Source organism: Mastigoproctus giganteus, chromosome 4 (assembly GCF_048544385.1).
Source record: "Mastigoproctus giganteus isolate SK-2022 chromosome 4, ASM4854438v1, whole genome shotgun sequence".
Lineage (NCBI taxonomy): Eukaryota > Metazoa > Arthropoda > Arachnida > Uropygi > Thelyphonidae > Mastigoproctus > Mastigoproctus giganteus.
In genome coordinates, this window is record NC_143578.1 from 163825309 (window position 1) to 163845809 (window position 20501).

Consider the following 20501-nt stretch of genomic DNA (forward strand, 5'->3'; position numbering starts at 1 on the left):
TTATAGTTGACTAAAATAGATATTTTCAGCAAACAAAATTATTTTTGAATATTCAAAACAAATTAATAATCTGTTTTGATAATATTAAAATAAAAGACTTGATATTTTTCTACATATACAAATCATAACAATTAATTAATTTAACTGAATTTAAGTAAATACATTTCTCATAAGGATATGATCAAGATGTAAATACCAAATATACCACAAAATCAAGATACAAAATTACCTCTGCTGTGCCATTTACCTACCTCAGGTTCCATAAGTAAAGTAACAACTAGATGTCCATCAGCCAGTTTGGGTGGGTCCGGTTCACAATCCAAACCATCCCAGTTACACTCCTCATTATTGCAACCATAGTCACAATATCCATTCCCATAGTTCTTCAAACAGTAGGTGTCATAAACTTCACTAGAATACCAAGCAGAACACTTCAATCAAATATGCATTATAATAATAACAAAAAATAAATATTTTTAATAATTTAATCCTTATTGCCAAAATGTAACATTTTAACAGAAAAAAATTGTGTTTTTTTTTTTATACTTCATCTATATATAATGTAAAACAGTGTTAATTATTTGTTGATACTGAACGTAGAGTACTAAAAATGGAAAAGTGGCATTAATTTTAATAGGTAAAAATAATAATAGGAAACTCCTTTGCATTCTATTGTAACAGTAGATAGTTAAAGTCTTAGATAACCCAGCTGATGTAGTGGATAAACTGAATAGATACTTTGCATTGGTCTTTACTGATGAAAGACCTTAATGCAGAAGAAGCCATGCAAGTGAGGCTGAGCCTTATAAAATTAGTGATTTTGTAATTACAGATGACTGCTTATTAGAAAAACTTCTGAGCATAAAAGCAAGTAAGGCTCCTGAAATTGATGGCATATACCCAGTAGTTTTGAGGGGAACTACCAGGGAGCGTATTGAACCATTGAGGTTAATTATGAGGGCATCTTTGGACTCTGGAGATTCCTTTGGATTGAAGAAGTGTTGGTAACTACAGACTGGTTAGGCTGACTTCAGTGGTAGGGAAAATTTTAGAAGTGATGATTAAGAGAGCAATACAGAGACATTTGGAGAAATATGGCATTCTGAAGGACACACACAACATGGTTTTGTTAAGGGAAAATCATGTTTAACTAACTTAGTAGGTTATTTCGACACAGTTACTCATAAGCCGGATGTAGAGAACAATTTCAGTGTAGTTTATTTGGATTTTAGCAAGGCATTTGGTTCGGTCCCTCATGAAAGGTTACTGTACAGGCTGGTATTACTAGAAAGATTCTAAGATGAACTGCTGGGAAACTGCAGGGCAGAAAGCAGAAGATTATGATTAATGGATATTCTTCAGATTGGTGCAACATCAGGAATGGGGTCCCCTGGGATTGATTCTTTGACCACTGTTATTTCTCATTTTCATAAATGACATCGACGAAGGGATAGAAGCCAAGATGTCAAAATTTGCAGATGACATAAAGATTGGTATAGTCATTAATGATCAGAGCCAAACATTACTCCTTCAGGATGACTTGAACAGACTTCAAAGATGGTCAGAGAAGTGGCAACTATGTTTTAATGAAACTAAATGCAAGGTCATATACTTGGGGAATAGCAACCCCAAAATAAATTATACACCTGGTAGGGTTGAATTATAAACAGTGGAGGAAGAAAGAGATCTGAGGGTTACAATACAGGCTGATATAAAGTTTTCTGAACACTGTAAACAGGCAGCCAGGAAAACCCACGGTATCCTATTGATGATTTATCGAACGTTATCCTGTAGAGATAAGGAAGTCATAATCCTACTGTATAAGGAAATTGTAAGACCACATTTGGAATACTTTGTTCAAGTATGGAGACCTCATCTGAAAAAAGACACAGAGCTTCTTGGAAGGGTCCAAAGACAAGCAACTTAAATGGAGAGCTCGGCAAAAGGATGATCGTACAAGGAATGACTCCAATTATGTGTACTTCTGAGTTTGCCAACCAGGCCCCTCAGAGGTGACCAGGGGCTGAGGTTTAGATTAGATTGTAGGAAGTTTTCTTTTAGACAGCAAGTCGTCGATTGCTGGAACAAATTGCCCTCACAGGTAGTTGTAGCTGACAGTTTGAATAAATTCAAAGGTCAACTGGATAGTTACCTATATGAGGAGGGTATTATGATCAGTTAGCATATAATTTGTATTTTCTTATCTACTTTTTTTTTTTTTTTTTTTGCCAGTGTAGCAAAAGCCTGCGACTTTCTTGCACTATGCGGTGAATGCTATTCCTAATGAACACTTTCAAAAAAGCTAACCATCTCCATTACATTTAACTTTTGGTCAGAAAAGAAATTTTATTCTCTGAAGACATCAAAACCCATCTTTGAAATTCACAGTCACCTTGTAATATAAGTCATATTTGTGTTTTGTGCAACAGTACAATAAAAACTTCATTAATATTTATATGCATTTTTCAGGAAAAATCTTGTTCCAGAACTCATCTAGATGATTTTAAAAGAGTTTCTTTAAGACATTTGCTGCCAGAATACAAACTTGCATCAAAATGAACCACAAGTGTTTTGACTAAAAGCAAATATATGTGCATTCAATTGTAGTCAATAAACAAGTGCTGTAAAAGGAAAGACACATGAAATGAACTACCCAAAATTAACACACTGAACCAGGGTCTATTCGCATTACAGCTGGGATTTTGCCTAGCATCGATCACACTGTCTAGAGAGCACTATAAAAGCTATATACTTGGATCACAGTTTCATATGCTGAAGTTATTTTATCTAGTTTAGTATTTTCCACAAGAAGAAGAGGTAAAATTTTTTGCAGATTATGCTTGCTGAATTTTAATTCTTTGGTTTGTGAAGAAAAACTCATCCTTAATGTGTGTTTACTGATAAAATTTTGTGTAAAAAGTGTTTTCCTATAAAATTTTACCCTAAAGGGTTGTTATACTGGATCCAGAGCCTGGGACACCAGGACTAAAAAAGAACAGGGATGTACAGTATGCCTAAGCTGATGACACAGGCCACCTAGGATACAGAATGGCATCAAGTGGTCTCCAGCAATGAATTCCACTTCTCCTTAGGGCCTGGCAAAGTGCTGTAGTCATAAAATTAGCAGAAGGTATACACTGTGAATATTATGTAGTAGAGAGTATACTGTGCTTATTAATTAAATTCCAGAGGGCACGCGCATGCATGCACACACACACACACACACACACACACACACACACACACACACACACACACACACACACACACACACACAGTATATACAAGCTAACCCAGTACTTTTAATCTTTTTCTTAACTTTCTATTTCTACTTTTTTCCCCTTTGTAAAGCTATTTAGTGCAATACGAGAGTGATATGAACATTCCTACTATCCTTAATCTCTCACTATCTTCGCCTTATTTAGTTACACTTTTATCTCTTCCCTATCCTCAATTCACTCCCTAGCCTTATACCATTTGCTTGCACTAATTTCTGTTTACATATTCTACTAAAAAAACAGTGTTTTTTTCTCTAACAACTCACTGCATGTGATGGCAAGTTGCTCTCCATCCTTTTATCTCCAAGCCCATTGCTAAGGATTGATGAGACCCCAGACAATATTTCAGCAAATCATGCTCTTTATCTACTCCATTCACACAGACGAACTCCTCATAACTGTTTTTTAAAATGTTTGATTTCTCCACTGGAAATTCAAGAAAAAATCTCCGCTAATTATTGCACAATTAGAAAAATTTCAGAGATTAAGTTAAATGTGTTGAATGGCATAAGTCATGTACAATTATTGACAGTGAGCTGGCTTTACTAAAGAGTGCTTTCCTCCAATGGTAATGCTCTCTGGCTTCATAGCATTGAAGTGTAAGAAACTTGCTTTGCACTACACAGGTTCCCATCATTTATTCTGGAATCAAACTGTTGATATGCACACTTCACATTTCATGTCACAGTATTCCTGTTGTTGACAAGTGGTGTCCAATTACACATGCTCATTTTAGCATACAAGTTTCCAATGTGCATTTCGCTTGCCGACAGGTCTAGAGGGAGTTCTTTTTAAAAAATTAATTAAAAATAATATAGAAAATGGATTTTTCACAGTTACATTCAGAAGAGATTGAAAATAAAGTGCGAATCAAAAACTGAACAATTATGAATTATTTCTTGCCTGATTTTTAAAATTGCATATGTGTGAGGGTCACTTAAACCACATTGTCTAGAGGAGCACCAATTCTTCGTGCTGCTGGTCACAGGTAAAGTTCTCAACTAATACTGGTGTTTACCAGGGTTCTGTTTTTCACCTCTCTTTCTCCTCCTGTATATTAATGATCTTCCGCTGAATGGAAATCCTATCCATAGTTTTACTAATGACAGCACACTACAATCCCAATTTCCAGTTCAACAAGTCTTGCCCCACATAAACAGCAACAACCTCTCACCACCGGTCCATAAATGATGATCTCCAGGTTATTTTCCAATTGTCATTCATTCCTTCTAAAACCTTGTCCTACTTTCTTTCTTCCAAAAAAGGAGTCTGCTGTTGATATGTGATTATCTTCAATAACATTGATTTCCAGAGATGACATATATTTACTGGGGATAAAACTGACTTCTAACCTCTTTCTTAGCATAAGCATATCACTTTTTGAATTGGTTTGTGTGTGTGTGTGGGGGGGGGGGGAACACCAGGAGTTCGTCTTCCTCAGCTCACAGCATTACTTTTCTTCTAAACAGCTCCCGATGCTGCAATAATTGCTAATCTGAGTTACTACAATGAAATACTGTTTGCGCATCTGGGGTGATATCCCCCAGATCCACACATTCTCTCTCTCTCTCTCTCTAAACTCATATTCCCCCCCTCTTTGCCCCCCAAAAGATTTGTTTGTTTTAGGATTTTATGGCCCCCAAAAGAGAACAGTCAGGTTACTTAATGACCTATCACTCAGAAAACTCTCTTCACAATCTATTATGCAGACATTCAGTTTCTTCTGCATACCTTTTCTATAGATATTTTCTTTGTCACTGTTCTTTTGAGGTAGCAACTGTAATTCTCCCTCTTTCTTCCAAAACTAGTCTGAATATATGCATTAACCATTCATATCTAAAGAAATTCTGGCGCCTCTGTAGCCAGGTGGGCAGGAGCAGCAGTGTGTGGCACACGCTTCTTGATTAGACCGGGGTTCGAGCCCGTGACCACCAAATACAGAGGATGCAGAAAAGTCAGGGAATGACCACTGCATATCCCCGGAACAATATGGCCTTAGTTGCTAATGCTCCTAAAAACCAAATAACAAACAATAACAACAACATAAAGAAATTCTAGTCTGATGTAAGTAATGGCTTGACAACCTTCAACCCACAAACTGTACTAGAATATTAGGTTTAAATACCTATTGTGCTTTGGATCAGAATTTATTAAAAAAAAAAAAAAAAAAAAAAAAAGTTTGCAGAATTTCCCCAATGGAATGCTCACCCTATACTTCTTGATCTGATGCAGATTCAAAGCTAGAAATCTATAGATTTATAACTTTGGAGCTATTTAAAATCAAATGTGTACTAATCATCTCCCAAAAAATTCCAGAAGACCACATGACTAGCACAGCAACTGCAATTGCTGGGCTTCCACACCTTGTGGAAAAGGGCTGTGCGTAAATCTCAAATGAACAAGAGAAATTTATCTGCTTTTTGCAGTGTGGCCAAGTAATTCAATCTTGAGTGAGGGTTTCCCTCTCCAAAAACTCATTTTCTAACAAGCTAAAGAGGCACACAAACTACAAAACACATACAATTTACAAACAAAATATTTATCTCTCACACCTACTAACAATAAAAATTAAAATAATAATTAATTTAACTTACTTGCATGGAAGCAGTCTTTGGACACAGTCAAAACCATCAAATAAACAATCTATGTTATTACATTCGATATTACATTCCCAATTACGAAAAACATCCCAGCAATTGATAGCTGCAGTGCAATTAACCCAAGGATTGATTCCTGAAAGGAAAATTATGACTTGACTAAATATACAAATAAATATTTCTATAATTAATTCTATTAAAATAATATGGAAATGCTTATGAATTTTTCATTATATAATTTTAATATCTGTTAAAAAGTTAAGTCTATATCTATTATTCATAATCAGAACTCTCGAGTGTTAGAAACAATTTCCTTTTTAAAATAGCAGTCTTTACATGTAATACACATAGTGCTGCAGTGTTCTATCCACTTCTCAAACATGTATACCAAGTTACATTTCAACATGACCACAAGCATAGAACCTTTGTTTTTTATTTATTTATTTATTTTTTTTTTTACCTCCATATCATTACAAAATGGTTGTCAGATGAGCTAATGAGACATGTGGCAGAGAAGAAAAATGCATGGGATACATACAAATTAATGGGTGACATGGAAGCCTATGATAGATATAAGTTGGTCTGTAACCAAGTCACAAAGGAGATTAGGCAGGCAAAGGCAGACTATGAAAAATCCTTGGCAAAGGATGCAAAGAAAAACAGAAAAGAGTTTTTTACATACTTGAACTCGAAAAGGAAAGGGATGAATCAGATTGGTCCACTGGATATTGATGGTTCAACAGTTGAGGATCCTGCTCAGGTGGCTAACAATCTAAACGAGTATTTTGCATCTACATTCACGCATGAGGAGTTATTCAGGAAGGAGAATGATGTAGGTAAAGTAAACATTGGCAGTGAGCTGGATGATTTTGTAATAACTGAGAGGAAAGTGGAGGAGAGATTGTTGAGGATAAACATAAAAAAGGCACCTGGGGTGGATGGGATCTATCCAGTTATATTAAAGGAGGCAGCAAAGGAAGTATGCAAACCCCTAGCCATAATTATGAGAGCTTCTTTGGACTCAGGGGAGGTGCCCATAGACTGGAGATGTGCAAATGTAACCCCAATTCACAAAGGAGGATCAAAGGCTGACACAAGTAATTATAGACCTGTTAGTTTAACTTCTGTTCCAGGTAAATTAATGGAGGCACTGGTTAAAGAAGCACTGCAGGATCATCTAGACAAGAATTCAGTTATAGCTCAGACGCAGCATGGTTTTGTTAAGGGCAGGTCTTGCCTGACCAATTTGATTGGATACTATGATGTAGTCACAAAAGAACTGGATGCAGGGAATAACTTTGATATTATATATTTGGATCTTAGAAAGGCTTTTGATACTGTTGCACATGGAAGACTGCTGCACAAATTGGAGCAGTGTGGCATTGGAGGCAAATTGCTGCTATGGATAAGGGGATGGTTGAGTGGCAGAAGACAGAGAGTGGTAATCAATGGACACTGCTCAACGTGGACTAATGTTATTAGTGGAGTTCCTCAAGGTTCAGTGTTGGGTCCGTTGTTGTTTTCGGTGTTTATGAATGATATTGATGATGGGATATCAAGTTTAATGTCCAAGTTTGCAGATGATACAAAGGTTGGCAGGGTCGTTAAGGACAATACTGACGCTATGCTGCTGCAACAGGATCTGGAAAGGTTGAACAGATGGGCTGAGAGGTGGCAAATGAGGTTTAACATCGACAAATGTAAAGTGCTGCATATGGGAAACAGTAACCCCAGAGCAACGTATCAACTCTGCGGTACTACACTGACAGTGGTGGAGAATGAAAAGGACCTGGGGGTAATTGTGCAGGCAGATATGAAGTTCTCTGAGCAGTGCAGACGAGCTGCAAGAGTAGCGCATGGTGTCTTGTCAATGATATACAGGAATTTTTCTAGCAGGGATAAGGAGGTGATTATTCCCTTGTATAAGGCAATGGTAAGGCCACATCTTGAGTACTGTATACAGGTCTGGAGGCCTCATTTCAAGAAGGATGTAGAGCTGCTGGAACGGGTACAGAGAAGGGCAACAAGATTAGTAAATGGAACAAAGGGTTGCTCTTACGAAGAAAGGCTTAAGTTTTGCAAATTACAGAGTCTGGAGACTAGGCACCGGCGAGGTGATCTGATAGAGGTGTATAAGGCTTTGAATGGTTTGAGCATGCTCAATGCCAATGGGATTCTTCATCTTTCTCAGAATAATCACCTCAGAGGGCATAAATTCAAATTGAGGAGGGACGGATGTCGGATAGATGTGCGGAAATTTGCCTTTGGCCAGCGGGTGGTTGGTTGGTGGAACCGACTTCCATCACTTGTTGTTGAAGTTGATAGCCTAAACAAATTTAAAGCTCAACTGGACAGGTATTTCGAACGAACGGAGGGGTGAAATGGGAGTGGGTGTTTTTTTTTTTTTTTTTTTTTTTTTTTTGGCTGATGCTGAGTAAGCTTGCTTTCTTGCATCATATGCCTCTGCTAATGCTAAATGCTAATGCTAATGCTAAATCTCTGTATCATCTTAGTTCATGTTTTAAGGTCAGAATGCTCAAAAATTGCACGAGGAGCTACTAGCTTTGAGTGGATGGTCAAGTAATGTATCCCCAATCATTGGTATTGCCTCATGCCACATGTAATGTGAGGTCAAACATTATTTTGCAACAGAAACTATGGCTTACTCAGGAGTCTGGGTGAGAGGTTAGCCTGTGCGGACGTAGCTCCTTGAAGCTCTTGAAACAGAGAAGTTTTTCCTGATTTATTAGTTTAAATTGTCATATTAACTTATTTTCTAGAGTAGCTTTATATTCCTAGTTACGATACTTAGTTTAAAGTTTAACTTTGACAGAGATTTTGTAGATATTACTTAGTATCGGTAACAGTATCAAATCCACGTGTCACAAATTGAACGAGAGGTCCTTTTTTTTAACCAAATTTAGTCGATTTATTAACCAATTGTTATATCAATTTATCTTCTATAAGTAGATTATAGACCTAGTCAGGATCCTTAGTTTATTCTAAATTGAGATAGCGAGATTTGGAAGCTAATCAATACTTACGAGTCCGTAGAAGTACCGTTCATGAATTCCCGCCATTTTACACGATAGCATAAGCTTAGTGTAGTATAGTGCATAATATAATATTGTCAATTAATCAGTAAATCTATTAATCTTGATAAACTTTATTGTAAATTAAATTGTATTTTTAACTCTATATATATATATAACGACTTAATCATAACAAATAATTAATACATAACTATAGTGGTACACGTGATACGGAAGTTGTATAAAGGTAACTCGTAGAAAACACTAGATACCGAAAAAAAAAATAAATAAATAATATAACATAACTGTTTTGGGATATAACTTAAGGATTTAATTTTTGTTTTGAAATTTTATCGAATTAAATCGGAATCATGACTCTGACCAGAGCAGCAAAGCAAAAGGCTCAAGCTAATGGGAGTGCTGTGGTTCAGGGGAGAACTGAAGGGGGCAGTTGCCCTCTGAATCACAGTCTTTTAAAATGCACTGTTTGCTTGATGTTTGCGGAGCAGTCGGGTATGGGACATGATACTGCCAAGGGGGATGTCTTTGTGTGTGCACGATGTAAGGAGTGCAAGGAAATCAGGCGACAACTCAGCGTTGTTATGGGCCTTTATGAGAGCTTGAAGGACAGGGTGGATGCCCTCGAAGGAAATAAATTGAGGGGCCCATCAAGCTCACAGCTGCCCACATCAACGCCAGAGCTTGCACTTGGTCATCAGGCAACACAGAGGCAGCCCCCTAAGCAGAATGCGCTGGTCCCACAGGAACTAGTAGTTGTTGGTGACTCTATTGTCAGGGAAACGGGGAACATGCTTTGTAAAAAGGATAGGTGGAATAGGATCAGGGTATGTCTGCCAGGGGCAAAGGTTGATGACATTCTAGAGCGGATATCATCTTTTAAGGGCACAAAAGGTGATATAGTTGTACACGTTGGCACTAATGATATTAAGAGTAGGAAACCGGCGGAATTACTTAGCAAGTACAGGTCACTGTTGAAAAAAAAGCCGTGAATTAGGGTTGAATTTGAAAGTGTCTGCAATTCTGCCCAGACACGATAGGGAGTATATGATGAGAGCCTTGTCGATCAATTCGGCCCTGGAGGGATTGTGCAAGGCTCAAGGGGTAGAATTTTTTTCAGCCTGGACTGTACTTGTTAACAGGAGAGATTGCTTCTACAGGGATGGGATACACTTAAATAGAAAGGGTGCAAGAATTTTTGCTGCTGCTGTCGAGGCAGTGTTAGGTGGGTCGGAAAACTGCTAGTTCAGGGGGATACAAGGACTAATAGATTAACAGTAGCCACTGGCAGAGGTGGAAGTGATTCTTGCACTGCTTCTATTGAAATGAGCAGAAGCCTGAAAAACAAGATGCAGGATATTTCAGAGACTGCTGGGAGTCATTGCGGTACAAGTAAACACATGGGTTGTGTTAGGGTAGCTAAGAATAGAAACAGGTGCATGTATACCTGCGTGTACACCAATGCTAGGAGTTTGGTAAATAAATTTGATGAATTTGAGGTATTGCTCAAAACATCAAAGGCAGATATTGCAGATAATGGGATATCAGAGACGTGGTGTCACACAGATATAAGTAATGCGGAACTGGAATTTGGGGAATACAATGTGTATAGAAAGGATAGACAGGACAGGAGGGGAGGAGGGGTTATGTTATTAATTAAGAAACACATAAAGTCCAAGGAAGTGAAGCCAGTCGACATCGATGGACAGGGCAGTGTCGAGTCAGTTTGGTGTGACATAAGCATAGGGAAATCAAAATTGAGAGTAGGAGTGTGCTATAGGCCTAATGACTCTGATGAGTATAATAAGATATTGTACAGGGAAATAGAGTGGGCCAGTAAATCAGAGAGTCTTATAATGGGGGATTTTAATTACCCAGATATTGACTGGAATTTGTGGGTTGGTCACTCGCACACCAGCAAGGCTTTTGTGGATTTATTGGATGATTGTTTTCTACATCAGCATGTTCGTGAGGCAACAAGAAGGAGCAATACTCTTGATCTGATTATCAGTAGTGATTCTTCATGCATTAAGAACCTGCAGATAAATGAACCACTTGGTGGCAGTGATCACAGTGTGTTGAAGTGGGATTTACTCAAGGAGGTAAGTACCATCAGAGGTAAAGGGAAGGGTTTTTGTTTTCGTAAAGGCGACTATGATGGTCTGAGACAGTATTTAAATTCTATACAGTGGGACCAACTGATGATGTTACCAACAGCAAACTCAAAATGGGAAGCATTCAAGGAACTAATCTTGGAGGCTACCAGGCTTTACATACCAACTAAGAAATATTGTTCAAGGTTTAGGCCTAAATGGTTGTCAGATGAACTAATGAGACATGTGGCAGAGAAGAAAAATGCATGGGATACATACAAATTAATGAGTGGCATGGAAGCCTATGATAGATATAAGTTGGTCTGTAACCAAGTCACAAAGGAGATTAGGCAGGCAAAAGCAGACTACGAAAAATCCTTGGCAAAGGATGCAAAGAAAAACAGAAAAGAGTTCTTTACATATTTAAACTCGAGAAGGAAAGGGATGAATCAGATTGGTCCACTGGATATTGATGGTTCAACAGTTGAGGATCCTGCTCAGGTGGCTAACAATCTAAACGAGTATTTTGCATCTACATTCACGCATGAGGAGTTATTCAGGAAGGAGAATGATGTAGGTAAAGTAAACATTGGCAGTGACCTGGATGATTTTGTAATAACTGAGAGGAAAGTGGAGGAGAAATTGTTGAGGATAAACATAAAAAAGGCACCTGGGGTGGATGGGATCTATCCAGTTATATTAAAGGAGGCAGCAAAGGAAGTAAGCAAACCCCTAGCCATAATTATGAGAGCTTCTTTGGACTCAGGGGAGGTACCCATAGACTGGAGATGTGCAAATGTAACCCCAATTCACAAAGGAGGATCAAAGGTTGACACAAGTAATTATAGACTTGTTAGTTTAACTTCTGTTCCAGGTAAATTAATGGAGGCACTGGTTAAAGAAGCACTGCAGGATCATCTAGACAAGAATTCAGTTATAGCTCAGACGCAGCATGGTTTTGTTAAGGGCAGGTCTTGCCTGACCAATTTGATTGGATACTATGATATAGTCACAAAAGAACTGGATGCAGGGAATAACTTTGATATTATATATTTGGATCTTAGAAAGGCTTTTGATACTGTTGCACATGGAAGACTGCTGCACAAATTGGAGCAGTGTGGCATTGGAGGCAAATTGCTGCTATGGATAAGGGGATGGTTGAGTGGCAGAAGACAGAGAGTGGTAATCAATGGACACTGCTCAACGTGGACTAATGTTATTAGTGGAGTTCCTCAGGGTTCAGTGTTGGGTCCGTTGTTGTTTTCGGTGTTTATGAATGATATTGATGATGGGATATCAAGTTTAATGTCCAAGTTTGCAGATGATACAAAGGTTGGCAGGGTTGTTAAGGACACTAATGACGCTATGCTGCTGCAACAGGATCTGGAAAGGTTGAACAGATGGGCTGAGAGGTGGCAAATGAAGTTTAACATTGACAAATGTAAAGTACTACATATGGGAAACAGTAACCCCAGAGCAACGTATCAACTCTGCGGTACTACACTGACAGTGGTGGAGGATGAAAAGGACCTGGGGGTAATTGTGCAGGCAGATATGAAGTTCTCTGAGCAGTGCAGACGAGCTGCAAGAGTAGCTCATGGTGTCTTGTCAATGATATACAGGAATTTTTCTAGCAGGGATAAGGAGGTGATTATTCCCTTGTATAAGGCAATGGTTAGGCCACATCTTGAGTACTGTATACAGGTCTGGAGGCCTCATTTCAAGAAGGATGTAGAGCTGCTGGAACGGGTACAGAGAAGGGCAACAAGATTAGTGAATGGAACAAAGGGTTGCTCTTATGAAGAAAGGCTTAAGTTTTGCAAATTACAGAGTCTGGAGACTAGGCACCGGCGAGGTGATCTGATAGAGGTGTATAAGGCTTTGAATGGTTTGAGCATGCTCAATGCCAATGGGATTCTTCATCTTGCTCAGAATAATCACCTCAGAGGGCATAAATTCAAATTGAGGAAGGACGCATGTCGGATAGATGTGCGGAAATTTGCCTTTGGCCAGCGGGTGGTTGGTTGGTGGAACCGACTTCCATCACTTGTTGTTGAAGTTGATAGCCTAAACAAATTTAAAGCTCAACTGGACAGGTATTTCGAACGAACAGAGGGGTGAAATGGGAGTGGGTTTTTTTTTTTTTTTTTTTGGCTGATGCTGAATAAGCTTGCTTTCTTGCATCATATGCCTCTACTAATGCTAATGCTGATGCTAATGCTAATCTCTATCCCCCTCCCCTTCCAAAGTTATAGGGCAGCTTTCCTACCTGAGGAATGAGCAAACAAATTTTTTTTCAATGAATGGGAATTTTTGCATTTCCAAAAACAATTGTTATTTTGATTCTGGATCATACTGTCTAATCTATGATTCATCATACATGACATGTGATGAATATAAACTTTATCCTCTTTCCACTTCTGACACTGGTTAATCAGCACACATGTTAATTTTTTGTGCATAATTGAAATCCCAAGGTGCAAACATGACTCATGTTCAGTTCAAAAGAAATAATGTGGTGAGCTCTTGCTTCAAGGAAGCATTCAGATACTCAGGCAGTTCACATAACATGATCCTCCTCATCCATCTCCAAAAACCATTTTGTATGTTCTTTGTTCGAATCCATAATAGCTTGGTTTACTTGATTTACCAATTTAATTTTACCATTTTACAATCCTTAAAATCTCTTTACCACCTTAGCAGCAAACCATATTTAACCCAGAGGTAGTGTGGTGATGGTAGGGGGATTCTAACACTGCCCCAACAAAATATCTTTTGCATACTAATCACCTGTTCAAGATCGGTGGTTGTTGCTCTGTCTACATTCTTAAATATACAGTTAGGTAGTTTTGAAAGTGACAGGTGTAATTTAATTCAAAGTTTTGTACACATGCTGTTAGATGAGGTGAGGTTAGGATCACAGCTGCCAACTTTTGTTGACTTTCAAAAATCCGGAGATTAAGCAATCGTAAGTAGGAAGAAAATAGGAGATTTTTGGGACAAAACAGGTGAAAAACAGTTTTTTGCAAAGAGCAGGAATTTGTCACAAAAAGCAGAAGGAAAACAGTTTTTTGAAAAGTCCATACTGCATTAGAAATTAAATTTCACTGACAACATACACTTTTTACATTAAAATATACACATACAATTTTTTACCAGTATAATATGCTTTTAAAGACTAGCTTATCTAAGATTCTTCTGTCTGTGAATTTCGCTTTGGATTTTCTATTAATTAAACATCAACTGATTTTGATTTCTTCAAAAAGATACTGTTGCAGACTTTGTTCTCTTCAGAAATGTTGAATTAAAGTTTTGTTTAGCTATTTAAAGATATTTCTCAATGGCCCTGCTAAATAGACTTGGCTCTCAAAAGCATTTCCAAAGCATAGCCAAAATTAAAAAGATCTGAATTCAGCTTTTGGTTTTCTGAACTCTCTCAAACTCAGCATTGCTATGCAGAATTGTTAAGCCAAGCATGACTTGGGATAATCTGCTATATTTTAAGTTTTGTCAGTTCCCTAACCACCGTACATCAATTCTTTTTTTTTTTTCCTTTCGTAATAGCAACTGATACGTTGTCACACTGAAACTGACAAAAGTTGCAAAACATCTACTGCTTCATCTATTTCTTTATCTTTAAATGATGTCAAAAAGTACTGGAAACTTGTTTGCAAAAAATTCAAATTTAACAATTATGCCGTTCTGACTGATAAAATTTAGGCTACCTAAGTATATAAGAACATAATTTTTCAAAGGGAACTTGGGCACCATTGCCCAAGTCACATCAGGAATAAAGTACTTGCCTCAATGAACAAAGAACAGCATCTTCTCTTGACTTAGACTATCCACAACTCTGCCAGTAAAAATGCCTATAACTAAGTCAGAATCATCCTTGTGATTTAAACTGTTATAGTAATCCACTTCCAAAATGGAAGCAAAGGATTTAAAAACTGTTGTTAAAAAAAAAAAAAAATTGCACACAACAGTCTTTATCATATCTAGGAGTAACGACTACAGTACATCAATGTGAGATACACTGTACTGAAAAGCAATGTTCAGGTTTGCAAATGCTGACATAGCATTTAACGGAAACAAGTAAGCTGCTTTATTCAAGCCAGAGGAGAGAAACATTAACAGACTTTCTACAAAACTTTAGATAACATGCCTACAATTATGAGCTTGGTATGTTTAGGGTTTGCTGTTACCAGAAGTTTGTGATTCAGAAGTTTTTTCTCTTGAAGGTGGGGGGGGATCATTAATTAGTCTTCTTTCAAAAATTCTTTTGGATCATGAATTGGATTTGAACATTAGTTTGTGGCACTCAATAGCGATCATTTGTACTTTTCAATGTGGTAACTCTGAAAAGCTCATATGGCTTCCCTCACCACTTTTAACTTCCTCTTTAAAATCTGTCTAGTTACACATTTAAACAAGGACAGCCATCATACACCCATATGTTTAAAACTTTATTTTTTTTACTTTATTAGCATGCATCAGTTGAAACTGTTTAAACCTACCTTTCCTTTTAATATTTCTCTCTAGACAGCAGTAAATCTCTACCAAGTACTCGTTCATTTTAAAATATGCAGCTCCCTTTTCAGTACCCAAATTAATATGCCAAATTCCACAAAATTCAATCTTCTCTTTTTAATACCCTTCACAATGCTCAATCTTTTATTTTAATACCCTTATTTTCCCAGTTTTCAGGCCTACCTAAAAGCTGGAATAACAAGGTGCATTATCAACACTAACTGAGAGCCAGCTTTCTGAAGGAATCACACATTTTTTCAAGTTGTTCAAAAGATATTTAATGTTGTACCCTGTAGAGTCACTTTCCAATACTGGCACTGACAGCAAGCTGCTGCTTTCAACTTTATGATCCCCCCTTTAAATTATGAAAGGTCACCACAACGAGAAACAGCTTATAGTCATTTTGATTATTGCCATGTGTAGCAATAAAAAATGGCCTATTTTTCAAGCCACCATTACCTCTTCTTTCTTTATTCATAGGAAAAGTAGTATTTGACATGAAAGAAAAATTGAAGCACTTTAATCTCTTCCTTAAATAGTGACTTAATTTACACACACAAAAAAAAATTGATAATTTCCCAAAACACAAGTTTTAAAGGTTTTTAACATCAGATTACTTAAGCAATAGTTAAAATAAACATAAAAAACCATTATCACAACTCCAACTGACAAAGCTGTGAACAATTACTGTATTATTTGTAAAAAATTTTATTAAAAGAAACTTCCAGGTAAATTGCTATCTAAAAAATTAATGCAAAATTACCATATTGATATAAAAAAAAACATGTATACAATACCTAATGAGCAATCTCCGCCATCAAAATTACAAGCATAACTATTACAGTCTTCATCACAGACCCTATTTCTAGCCTTCTGCTCACAACGATTGCTCTTACAGAGTTTCTTTTCTTCTTCAAGGGATTTCTGGGGTATATTTCCTGACAAAACTATCACTCCTATTCCTCCTCTGAATTCAGGATCAAAAGTCTCACATCGAATACCATTCCAGTTAGGAGGACAGTCACACTCAAATTTACCTGAAAAATATTACATTCACATTATATCACAGGTATTATAAATCTATGTATGATTATTAAAAATATATGGAGGCAATCAATAGGCATATTCTTTCAGACTTTATTTCCTATAATAATTATTTAGCTTTTTAATACTGGCAGTATCTAACATCTATTTAGTGGAAACATCAGACAGAAACAGGATATTAAGAATGCTTTCTTTGACTTTGTATAATCTAACAGTTTTAAAGCAGAAATGAGGAGGCCAGAAAATCACAAAAAAAAAAAAAAAAAGTGTTTTTGGGCTTTCCAGGATTACCCTGCTGGTAAGGTTTGATAAACCTAATAATGTGTGAATTCGGTATTTATACGCAATCATAAGGAATGACAATTATAATCCCCAAATGCCAAAGTAAAATATTTTCATTTCTTTTTTAATATTAGTAAACGTAAACTAAACAGAGGAAGGCAGAGTTGTTTCACCACATCACCCCCATAAAAAATTACAGTAATATCACCTTAATAAACTATATGGAGGTAAGGCCTGTCCTGCCTGCTAAATCCAACTATCCATTAAACTTGAAAGAAATACATATAGTAATATAGGTGATGATGAGGATAATCCCAGCTAACAGCACTCTACTTATTTTTGTTAAAAATATTTTCAATGGGGGTAAACACAAACAGGCAGTTATGTCACCAGGTCCTGTATAGATAGAGAAAAACCTAGTTTAGTAGCTGCTGTCCAAAATTTCCAAGTCCATTAGAGAAAGGATTTGCTGTATATATAAAATTTAAGAAGTCTGATACATTCTTTAATCTGCCTTTAATTTCTTAAAGAATTACAGACATACAGCCTCACATACCAAGTAGTAAGTGTGGCTGATGGTGTCATAAGGACAGCATTACAGGAATTCACTCATGTGGTACAGGAAGTACTGCAAAACTTCTGAGAATAATCTGAAATTCTTTAAGAAATTAAAGGCAACCCTATACAGGTTAAAGTGCTCATTATTCCACCAATTTCCATTAGGTGCCACATTTTCTACAACCTTTCTTACAACTCAAGCAATCAACATTAATGCCCAGTTGTATTTGGGCTATCTCAACATCTTTGCTGCTTTGATGCAGTCAATGCCCAAACACTCATTAATTTCTTACACCACTATCCATTTTTGTGTCCTTCATTAAAAAGTCCATATTTAACAAAAACCTATCACCTGTTCAAGAAAAAATAATTTGGTTAAATTGTTAATTGCAAGAATACTCTGAAGTACTGCTCTTTCTGAATTGCCCTTTTCTTTATCAATTCCTCTACTAATTCAGAATAATCTCTGTTATTTTGTATTAGTACAGGAATTGATAAAAAGTCCATTCATCTCTCACTATAACCAGAAAATATGTTATATTTAATTTTTTTTTCCTTTTATAGACAGCACTTCAGTTCAAAAGGTTCCAGTATATAATGACCTAAGTATATATTTTTAATATTAACCTTACTTTTAGAACTTACTTAAAGTCTAAAACTAAATCCCTAAAATTTCCTTGGAGCCTTAAGAAAAATCTAATTTATATTTCATAGAGCCATAATGAAGTATATAAAAATTCATGTGCATCCAATCATCCAATCTAGTCCTTTTTTTATCTTCAGAATTCCAGATTCTAAAATGGGCATATAGTAAAGCTGACTTGTTTACTTGGTCCAGATCAGAACTGTACAATCATTTCAACTATACTCCTATTTCCAAGTTAACATCTTTGGGCAAGGGTCTTCAGAGAAGCTTTGACTTCTCTGAAGATCTTTGCTAAAATGTATACTTTGATTCTTCCTCTTCCTTGAGTTTTCAATTTGGGATAAAATTGGCATAAAAGTCTCTCATAAAAGTATAAGATCCAGATGTTGCCTATATCCTTGGTAAAACAGAATCAAAACACTTCACAGATTTTTTCCATACCGAACCTGGTGAACAATAATGAAATCAGCATGTGTTTGTTTTTAAGTGATAATATTTAATGTTATTACCATGATTCTTTAACAATAAACTTTCTTGCCCAACTGCAGCTAATTTACTGTTTGTATTTGCTGTCTTCTCTGTGTAATACATTAAAGTTAAGATTCTCATCTCAGTGGTATAAATGTGTAATGTGAGCATTACAAATTTTTGTACTATGTTAGTTTTTTATCTTGGATTATTTATCCTGTAATACTAATTTCTATGTATGCCTCTCTTAGCCCTGTGCCATCCAGAAGGCACTCTTCACTGACAATGAAATTTCTTTGTAATGGTGACTAATAAACTATATTTAATTAGGTCCAAAATTATAACTCTTTAAAGGTATAAAAAGAGGAAAAAAGTAGCTGCTGTGAACATTTCCATTTGGCATCTGTACTTGTTAGATTTCTATTTCCATTCAATAGAAATAAAATAATGCCTAGCAAACAAAATTTTCCATGCAAAAACTCTTCCCTTTACAATTTAACAAGTTATCTTTTTGTATGTATAATTCAGATTAATATATTTCAATCATTATTTGCAAATGGTTTCTTAGTGTCTCCACATCAGTTGAATCCTTAGTAAAAATGAGATAAAAAATACTGTTTTCCTGTGTGGCATCTCTAACATAATGAAATAAGGAGTGAGCAACCTGCCCAAGTGTCAATACTCTGTATCTGGAAAACTGAACTCTTTTTTTTTTGGTGGAATGTATTATCATGGAAGACTTAAATCCACTATCAAAGGACTTTTTTATTTATATATATTTTTTTTACTCCTCTGGCCATGATTTTTTTTTTTTTTTAATTTATTATTATTATTTTTTTTTTCCATGGTGTGGCCAATATTCACTGAAATGTCAGGAAATTCCCAACTTACCATTCACTGTTACATACTTCCAGAATGCAGAATGTCACAGTTATAATCATTCTAAATGTGTAATTTTTTATTTAAATTAAGTAAAGAAAAGTAATCCCAACAGCTTCACCCCAGCTAGTCTTTAAATTGAGAAATAATTAATAAAAAGATACAAAAATTCACCAGAAATCATTGTCACCATTACTTGTTTATACCTTTTAGCAGTCTGTCAACTGTGCCATTGTAATTTGTTCATATGCTGCATATGCCATTCTTACAGTCAGTCCTTGTATAGCACGATAGTTGTGTTCCTAGAAACCCTCGTGCAATGCAAAATCATGCAATATAAACAACAGGCCCTATGGGAAAAATAGGGTTAGGTGCCGACCACCCAAGACTGAACACACATTTGTAACCAAAACATTACAAAACACAATAAATAATCGTAATAAAATAAGTAAGTATTTTATTACAACTATTATGTAATAAAATATTGCTAATGCTTTTGCTTCTATTGTAAGCAAACTTGTTTTTTTGCTTGATTTTCTATCGAAACAGATGACAGCCGTTCCATCTCTTCCAATTCTTTGTGTCTTAATCTAATGGATTTTAATTACACTTTGAGTTATTCCTGCTATGAAAGTTGTTTTTATTTTCTCTGCATTCTTTGTAATTCTCGGAATTGCCTCATTTAGGTCTGTAGCACGTGCAATATCACATGATCTTTCATTTTTCTCAAAGCATTTCACAATTTCATATTTTTTCTCTATCGACAGAGGCGGACTGACCATAAGCCTTACCGGGAAAACCCCGGTGGGCCGGAGGCCGGTGTGATTTTGGTCATAAAACCATAGTATGAGGCCACTATAAATTTTCCCGGGTAAGAATTTTTGACCCAGTCCACCTCTGTTTATCGATATTGCTTTTCTTTTTCTCTCTGAATCTGCAGTGTCTTCACCAGGACGCTTCCTTTTCACACCTTTTAAGTATTTTACTCATTTTTAGGGAATAAAGCACAATTACAAACCGAGGAGGCCCGCTTGATACACATAAACAAAGCTGCGCGGGTGTAGCAACTGAATAAA

General features: G+C 36.4%; 1 protein-coding gene across 1 annotated transcript in view; it reads right to left on the reverse strand.

Moving 5' to 3' along the window:
- The window catches only part of LOC150087161 (uncharacterized), a 249257-nt gene that overhangs the window by 50898 nt on the left and 177858 nt on the right, over positions 1-20501 (reverse strand). The window contains exons 22-24 of the mRNA XM_090372995.1: positions 16346-16585; positions 5873-6011; positions 252-411 (exon numbers count right to left, since the gene is read on the reverse strand). Coding sequence (XP_090229121.1) covers positions 252-411; positions 5873-6011; positions 16346-16585 — 539 coding nt within the window. The remainder of the gene's footprint in view (positions 1-251; positions 412-5872; positions 6012-16345; positions 16586-20501) is intronic.